General features: G+C 44.4%; 1 protein-coding gene across 1 annotated transcript; it reads right to left on the bottom strand.

The window, feature by feature from the left end:
- Positions 1 to 4,235: 4,235 nt before the first annotated feature.
- Positions 4,236 to 7,838, bottom strand: LOC147334485 (uromodulin-like). Its single transcript, XM_086272809.1, has 11 exons — positions 7,596 to 7,838; positions 7,224 to 7,374; positions 7,009 to 7,096; positions 6,840 to 6,902; positions 6,490 to 6,689; positions 6,250 to 6,381; positions 5,969 to 6,156; positions 5,093 to 5,244; positions 4,762 to 5,007; positions 4,520 to 4,679; positions 4,236 to 4,322 (listed from the first exon to the last, which is right to left on the bottom strand). The coding sequence occupies exons 1-11, from the start codon at positions 7,827 to 7,829 to the stop codon at positions 4,236 to 4,238; spliced, it is 1,701 nt and encodes a 566-aa protein (XP_086128935.1). The 5' UTR covers positions 7,830 to 7,838.
- Between the last annotated feature and the right edge of the window lie 1,319 nt (positions 7,839 to 9,157).

Genomic DNA, 9,157 nt, shown 5'->3' with positions numbered 1-9,157 from the left:
TGTCACACCTTTTAATAGTTTCATAAGCTTTTCATGCCTATGTTTCTTTAATTATGCCTTGAATTAAGTGGAGATATCATCTGAAATTCAGGAGCGGGAACACTCCTCCTTCACGCCCCTTCGGACCTCAGACTATAAATGCCCCCTTCTCCAATACCCGCTGTTCTCTGGCGAACTTTCTAAGAGCTTAAAATCCTACTCACCCTTTCGGCTCATTACCATGGATTCCCTGTCGCTCAGCCCATTGAACGAAGACCTCATTCTTTCTCCGCCTGAATTTCCCCTGGCAGTCCTGGATCCGCAGCCTGTATTTCCAAGCGGGGCAGCCGTGGAAAGCCCGATTACCACCGGCCCGTCCGGGGAGCGCTCCAGCGGCCATTCTCGCCGCTCGGCTGTATCCATTGCTCCGAACTCCTCTCTCTACTCGCTTCAGCAATACAACGGCTCTGGTTGCTCTTCATCCCAGCGAAACTACGACCTCCGAACCGCTATTAGAGGTCGACCCACCTCCAGCAAAAGTTCAAAGCGGAGCTCCACACCGGATCACTCTGAGACACGTCTCCAGCACTGCGGAGCACCCCGGAAATCAAAACCATCTCAGTGTCCAACTCCGAGGAAACGCCGCTGTTCCCACGCCCGGGTGAGGTCTCCCGAAGATTCTTTACCGTCGAAGGTCTCGGACTGGACCATTGCCTGTCTTCAACGAGTTTTGAAAGAGAGAGGCATTTGCTTTCGCCGGTTCATGGACAAAAGAATTTCTGTGGCTGCAATATGACGAGCTAAATAACCAGGGCTGCACATAAGTGGTCCGCAGGTGCGCATTCACTGTCAAAATAAAAAACACGCACAAGGGTTAGGGTTAAATTTAAAAACTGTACTTTTGAGTTAAAATATATATTTATAATTTTAATAAATGACAAATTAAAAAGACATGAACATTTTTTTGTATCGAAAAAATATTGAACCGTGACACCAAAGTATCGAACCGTGAATTTTGTGTATCGTTGCACCCCTAATATATATATATATATATATATATATATATATATATATATATATATATATATATATATATATATATATATATATATATATACGTACATACATACATAAGCTGGGGTCCTCTACCGTCTGTATCTGGAAGTCCCACAGGATCTTAGCTCGGTCATTCCCCATCACCCTTGGGGGCATCTCCCATTTTGACCTCAGGACTTCCAGGTAATATTTGCCACAGATGTTCCTGTACACTATACAGGCAAGGGATACATGAAACACCACTTGGTTATGGCGTTCCATGTATCCCTTGCACCCTGCTGTTATGTGCTGGATTGTCTCAAACCCTTGAGGAGTTTGCCCCCTCACATATGCTAATGTGCCACAAACAGGACTTTAATATCACCAACCATTCCCATGTTATTACGGTGTATCCATATAAATGGTTCACCCTGTATATGTCTATGAAGTAATTTTAAGATGAGCTACTAAACAACAGTTACCCAGTGTACTTCATAAAAACTAGTGCCTATCGCACTTTGGTAATATAATGTAGATATAATATGTCCAAAATTAAATTCATTGTATTAATAAATGATATGTATTTAATCCATTATATCTCACTGTGAGGCAGTTGTCATCGCCCATTTAAACATTGAGGAGAGTTCATGTTAAAGTTTCAACATTAACTTTTAACCCATGAACTTCCCAAGAGACATCTACTGAACATCCTGATGCAGTCATGTGACAAGTGAGTGTAAACATCGGCTTGTTCCAGCTGTGGGAGTTCACAGCAGCACTGAGCTCAGCCTTTTAACATCCAGGATCTGTCAAGGCAGGGTGGCCAGTGTGTTTGCATAGCGGATGAAAAAGTAGGAACGGGAGAACAAAAAGTGAGCTGTTTATTTGGCTGATAGGAAAAAAAAACACAAAACAAATACAAGGGAAACTGGGGCATAACTAAACAAGAAACTAAATTGGGGAAAGCTAACACTAACTACAAAAACTATGACATGAGAACATGAACATGAGCAGGAGCATGAAAAACTCTAAGACCTGACATGACATGAAGAAATACAAACAGATGAACCGACACTGAACAAACGGAGCCAGAGGACTTCAATACATAGGAGAGCAGTGAAGGAAGTGGAAACACCTGGGGAAAAACAGCTGACACAAATGAATATGGTTGTGTCCAAATTCATGGGCTGCATCCTCCTGAGGACCCGGCCTTCGCGGTCTACGTGGGCGGTCTAGCCTTCTGATTAGCGTCACCGCTGTCTCGGTGGAGTTTAATAAACTCGGCCGTCTGCTTCTTGCTATCTAAAATATAACAGGACACTGGCGTAAATTCTCGACTGTCTCATACTTCTCTTTAATCAGTTTTCTGTTTGACGTTTAGTCAGCTGTGTAAAAACCAAGGAGGAACCCACCCGGGGGGTTAATAAAGTTTTATTTTATCTAATCTAATCTAATAACTTTAATCTCAGCCAAACCGATTTACTCACAAACAAACAAAACACTGAAAAAAGCCCAACAATAATATTTTTAGGTTGTCTAAGTAACTTATATATTACGTTTAACCCGAGCAGCGAAAGTCCGCGGTGATCTGAAAATGATGTGCCGGGAGTTGTGCCGTTCTCGGCCGCATCAGTAACCCTCGAGCTCCCGGCTAGCTGTCGAGCTGGTGGGTAGCAGACGTCTCCGAAAACGTCGAAGCACTTTTGCAAATATGGGATATCTTGATAAACCGAGCAGATATTTGATGTTTACACAGCTACTTCCTCGCCTGAAAATATGTTAAAAGTTTATTTTGTGACCCAGAAAGATTAGTAAGCGTAATCTTAAAACTTAGTAGCGGCCGCCATTATTGGAAACTGGAGTTTGGCTGGGCCGCGCTATGAATTCTGGGATGTGGTAGGCCACGAAGGACACACCCGACCCATCCTTCAAATTCGGGGAAAAGGAGGACGCATTTGTCGGCTGCATTCGGAGGAGTCTACGAATTTGGACAGCCTTCGGCGCGTCGCTGTGACGTAATCGGTCTACAAATGCGGCCTCAGGAGGATGCAGCCCATGAATTTGGACACGACCTATTATGCCACAGGGGAAGCAAAACTAAACACACTGAACAGGGAAACCAGACCTTTAAAATAAAACAAGAAACCTGGAGAGACACGACATGAACTGGGACACGTGTAACAGCAGTCTGGCGAGGAAGGAGCGGCTAGCCGGTCCAGCGGGCATGTGGTGTGGAGGTTAGCCGGATAACACGGAACCAGTCGGTTAAATCCAATAACAGACCTTTATTCGCCGTCAGCAACATTACACTTTATAAGCCAGGTCTCCTCGGCTGTACTCGTCCGAACCTACATGCGCGGGGATTGGTACCACCAGCGCCAGCTTGTCACAACAGTAAGTAAGGTGCTTTCTTGGAGCATGGAACATGAGCAGCATGAAATGGCTGCCGCTAACAACTCACACACCCACTAGGAGACCCCCACAGCTACTACAATAGTTGGGCAACCCCCCCTAGTGGTGCTATAACCCAAAAGGTTTGTTACACACGCAAGCTTGAGACAAGAGACAGAGAGAAGGAGAAGGACACAGAGGAGAGAGACACAAGGGGAACCTTTATAGACAAGGAGATAACACATGAAAAAAAGGAAAAAGACTCATAAACAACGAGACATGGACAACAACATAAACTAGACTAAACTTCAACTAAGACAAGCTAATAATAACCCCAGAACTTAACATTATCTCATAAGAGAAAAAAAACCCCCACAATAACTCAAAATGCTGGGTCAAGGACGCAGGCCCAACACAGGATCTGGATCAGGACCAATCAGAAGTCAAGGATGATCATGGAGGTCAATAACCTGTAGGTCAGTCCGAGTCACCGTGGAAACCACCTGAGAAGATAAACCAGACCCCACTGTGACTGCTGAACAACCCTTCATCCTCTCTGTGGTGTCACTTCCTTCTCTTAAATGTTTATCGTTGGTATTGAGATGGACATTTACCTTAAGCCAGGGCTTTTCACTCACTCAGCAGTATATTAAATTTATTACACGAAGACAGTTGGAAACAATTTCATTGGTAGGAACTCAGAGAATATCTTTCTCTTAAATTGAATGGAGACATTTCTCTGTGGGAAACATGTTTGCTACACCACTAACAATCAGCACTTTGTCTACAAACACTTCTCAGCACTATTAAAAAAGCAGACTGTGTCTCACCTAATGAGTCCAGGCCATGCTGATGAAGGCTTCACCTTCATATTTGGACCTGGCATATCTGCGTCTGCGAGCACCTGCAGGACAAGTCTAAAGACAACGAGAGACAAAGTCCAGACTTTAGAAGATCAACACTGATCCTTTCATTCAGGACTGAATCTGCTGAGAACATTTGAGTTTTTGTGTCAGAATAGAAACAAGAATAAGTGAAAATAACCTGTTTAATGATCGTAACAGAAGAGAGATACATTTGATTGTGTGTGATGTGTTTGGTAACAAAGCTGTACCGGGACACAGTTGTTCTGTTTGGGGCACAGGTGGAGTTCGCAGTGCAGGTAGACTTCACCAGAGCTACCAGTAAACTGGAACATACTGAAGGAGAAGTAGTTGGAGGTTCCCAGTCCGTTGTCCTCCACCTGCACCGTCTGGTCAGCAGGGTTGGCACAGCTGCTCACAGACAGGAAAACACACTTTGTTCAGGAGTCCATGAGAGAGATCAAAACCACATGACTCTCTGAGTCTGTCTCACCCGTTTATGATCAGGTCGTATCTCGGAGTGCTGTTAGTTGATGGCTGGTCAGTTGCCCAGCAGGAGTCGGTCACCACGACGACCACGTCGCCATCCAGCCCATCAGTCTTCAGCTCCACCCAGATCTTCTGGATCAGCTGCACTTCAGTGCTGGACTGCACAGCTTGTGTGTGTCCAACATCAGTGGTCGCACACATGGTGAGAGTGTAATCCCAAACTCCAGATGTGATGTGCTGGATCACAGAGCTGCAGAACACAAACACACTTCAGGTTTCTCTGACTCACAAACCTCATGAGAAGCTTCACATCTTAAAGTAATTCAACCACACACCTGTCTCTGATCCTGAAGGTGGCAGTCTTGATGTCTGCTTGTGTTTGGATGCAGGAGAAGTCGATGAAGACTTGGTCGTGACCATTGATGATGTCAGAGGAGCTGCTCTGGGTCATGATGGTGTTTTTGTAGATCACTTGGCTGTTGTTGGTCTGCAGAGTCACACAATCAGATGTTGTTACTGACTTTTAACATCTGACAATTCACTTTATTAATCCCAAAGTGCACTGAATCAGTTTTATTCAATTAGAAAAAGTGAATGTAAATCATGCTCTGTTTGCTTTATTTGCACAGACACATGAAGCCACGTTAACTTTATTTTCAGTCTCTTTACAGTGATTTTAATCTGAGAACATCAACACTTTGACTACACTTTGAAGATGATGGACCTCTAACTCAGACGTATGAAGTTAAGTAAGTTAAGTTAAGAAAGTGTCCTTGTTTTTTCAGTCCAATGTTTATGACATCTTGTCAGTGATTATAATCACAGATTTCATCAGAAACAATCTGCTAAATAGACACGTCAAAAACATCAAACTCATTCACTTTGTTCTTAAAAGCAACAACAGCAGCTTTAGTCTCCTTTCTGTCTCTGCCTCGTGTCACGCAGACGAGTCGAGCACATCAAATGAAGTCACTTTATTTTAACACAGCATAAACATTAGAGAGTTTCTTCCTGTACTGAATCAAACTCCTACTCTGATGTTTCTGTGTATGAACTACACAGATCGTCAACATGATGAGAAGCCTCAGAGCTCAGAGGTGAAGCTGATCCCACAGAAAGATCTCAAACTGCAGCAGAGCAGGAGAAGCTCAGCAGATGATGGAAGATGTTTGGCTGCTTGTAGAAGGTAAAGAGGAGGAGATGAAACCCACCGTGACCACCGTCCCACAGCTGTTGCTGCTGTTGAAGCTGAAGGTCACCATGTGGGTGAGCTCGTCCACCTGACCCCTGCAGGTCGGGTCGTTGAGGTGTAAGGCAGAGTAGTCGATGCCTTTGTCCTCCAGGAGACAACCGACCAGAGTTAGTGAAGCAGAGTCCTGCATGCAGACCGTTGCATCACCTGAACATCACAATATCAGTCAGAAAAATCACAGTTAGAGGTTTTCCTCCATCATTCAGCCCTGTTGTCATGGTGATGTCACAGCTGTCGTACCCAAAGAGTTGTTTTCTTGGTACTTGGAGGCAAAAATGTCCCGACAGAAGCAGCGAGTGTCACCACCGACCGTCTTCTCACCACAGAACTCGTGATCGCTGCAGGTCCTGTCCTGACAGAAGGCCTCAGAGGCTACAGAGGAACACACTGATGTATTATCCTGAAAACATGGGAGCTCTAAAACTCCAGAGTTCAGGTTTTAACAAAGGAGAGCTTATTAATGTCTTATTAAGGTCTTACAGCAGCCGGTCTTTGATGTCCAGCCATCCAGAGTGTGGTTGTGTAGACTGCAGGCTCTGGCGTAGGCCTTCAGGAACTGACAGTTGAGTCCGTCCACTGCAGGATATTTACACAAAGTGTCGGTGCAGGCGGTTATGTAGGGCTCTGGGTCAATGTCACTGTTACAGGAGGAGAAGGGCGCCTCCTTCAGGAGATTACAGCTGTACCACAGATATAAGAAGAAGTTGAAGATAATAAAATGATCATCTGTAATCAGATGTGTTATCTTCTATCTGTGCTGCAGTTATATGTGATGTACCACAGAGATCAAGGTACAACACAGATGTTTCCTACTGTGTGGATCTGCTCACCGTTCAGTCACACTGGTGCAGTTGATCGTGCTGTCAGCAGGCTCACTGTACTGCATCTCACAGCTAGGGGGCGACAAACAACAAAGTTCAGGCTCATTCATACAAACAGAATATCTGCAACATCAGAGGCAGCAGTCAGAGGGACTCTGAGCTTGTGATGAGGTCTTACCTGGTGGAGCTGTACTCAGAGAGTCTCAGGTCACTCAGAGACCTGCTGGAGTTTCCACACAGACCCTCCACAGATGAACCAGCAGGTCCTGCACAGGATCAGGACAGAATGAGTCAGATCAGCATCAATATTTAAACTGGACACACACAACAGCTCAATAAATAACAGCACAGTTTACAGTTTATGTTACATGAATTAAACTTTATCTTCTGCACCTTCTAAGAGGATCTGTGCGGTGTTGCCATCAAAGAAGACAGAGATGTTGAGGTTGGAGAGTTCGGCAGTGACTCCAGTTTGGTCCTTAGAGAGCTGCACACCATGAACCAGCTGAGGTGAGCTGCTGAGGGTCAGTGTGGAGTCGTCCAGCTGCATCACAGCAGAGACAAAGTGGAGGAAACACTGAGTGAAACATGTCAAACACACAAACAGGCTGATTTCACAGCAACAACCACTGAGTCCAGCAGCTCTGAAAGAACTGCTTCTAACATCCCTGAGAAGAACGATGCGAGGAGACACAGCAGAGGATGAGGGAGGACTTTGGATCAGACTCCACTCTGACACATGAACTGTGGCTGTAGGTCGCTTACCTGAACTCTCCCACCTTGTTCCAGGTGAATGTAATGCCCGTCCACACGCAGCGTCACACTGTCCAAAAAGCTCACATCTTTACGACGTCTGTCCCTGAAGTTCCCCAAAACATGGAAGTCTGGGAGTGACGGAGTCGAGAACAGAGAGTACGCACACCGATCCTGGATGGAGTTAATCTGGCCGTGGACGTCAATGACAGTGGGGCCGGTCACAGTGCAGGTGGAGGCCAACATGGTGTCCAACACGCAGCTGACAAATGCAGAAAATTCCACTTCATTCAACTTTATGTTCACCAAATCACAACAGCAGTCACCTCAACGTAAATATTAGAGAGAAAACGCAACAATCATATGACCCCCTGTGTGCAACCACTTTGGCAACAGTGGGAATGAAAAATGGTCAGGAAGAAACTCTTGTGGATTTTTTGGGATGACACGTATACCTATATACACGATATATCGATCTGCACTGAGTAAATATCCTGTAAGACTCTTAAGCAAAAGATGTTTTGCTCTCTCCCCAGATTATTGAGCCGGTACAGTAACAGGGCAGTTAATGCCAGGTAGAGACGAACAACTCCATTTCCAGGTCCAATAACTAACTCCCCCCACACAGCACACACTCTACATTTGTTATGCAGCATAACCAAAGTATGTCTTTTAAAGAAACCAATAGTGAACACATCACAATAACATCACCTTAAGGATCATTACAATACTATATAATCATACACACACACATAAACTATATACTTAGACTGGAGTGTTTATGTAGAAAAGTCAGTGTTTGCATGGACTACATTACCAAGCAGCCTTTGTGCAGTTGTGGGATTCGCTCCTGAGCTGGAGAGCCTGACTTAGTTACTGGGCTGATGATGCTGGAGAGAGCTGCTGGGAACCAAAGCGAATAATCCATCCTGTTTATTATGAATGGTGTGCATCACATAAACATGAGTTCATGTTCCATGTTTAAGATGCTGCACCCTACTACTTTTGTGCATATTGGTTCTAGCTCGTTGTATATAGTGTATTACCTTTTTTATTTTGTATTTCTTTACTTAATATTCTTGGTATACTTGGGCTGGTTTCAGTCTTTATGCAAATGTACTGTTTATAATATTGGAGAAACCTGCAGTCAGCTGAGACTGAAGAAGTCACTTGGAGGAGTGATGAAACGTTTCTGCCACTGAAAATGCCATGTCCAGATGAACAGAATTAGCATTTGGAGATTCTTGGTATACTGTTTGTGTTTATCTATCTATACCTACCTACCTGCCTACCCTACCCTACCTTTGGAATATGTGCTAATTAGTGATAGATTCTGGCATTGTTCCTTTAGTGTTCCTGGTCAATTGACCGGTCTGTTTTAACAGCTCTTAAATTAGCATATCAAACATTTTTCACCGTGACATTCAGTTCAGTGGGTTTTTCAGTGGTCGTTTAGTCAACTGGGTGGGGGGAATAAATGAATTCCCATTCATTTCCTATGGCAGTGACTTTTGATCGGGAACACCACAGATGTAACAAGATAGATTAGAACACTCAAAATTCAATGAACGAGG

The sequence above is a fragment of the Aulonocara sp. 'chitande type north' Nkhata Bay genome, linkage group LG3 (genome assembly GCF_057382095.1).
Source record: "Aulonocara sp. 'chitande type north' Nkhata Bay isolate Kocher_YH1m ecotype deep benthic linkage group LG3, A_spYH_male_GT1.1, whole genome shotgun sequence".
In the NCBI taxonomy this organism is placed as follows: domain Eukaryota; kingdom Metazoa; phylum Chordata; class Actinopteri; order Cichliformes; family Cichlidae; genus Aulonocara; species Aulonocara sp. 'chitande type north' Nkhata Bay.
The sequence above is the reverse complement of the archived record's forward strand: the minus strand, read 5'-3'. Positions and strand labels throughout refer to the sequence as shown.

Bases quoted from the DNA above. Each gene is read 5' to 3' on its own strand.
- LOC147334485 (XM_086272809.1), bottom strand. From the start codon at position 7,829: ATGTTGGCCTCCACCTGCACTGTGACCGGCCCCACTGTCATTGACGTC. The intron at 5,245-5,968 runs GTGGGTTTCATC...GTGACTCTGCAG, and splicing joins GCTGTGGGACGGTGGTCACG to ACCAACAACAGCCAAGTGAT. The intron at 4,680-4,761 runs GTGAGACAGACT...GTCTGTGAGCAG, and splicing joins TACGACCTGATCATAAACGG to CTGTGCCAACCCTGCTGACC.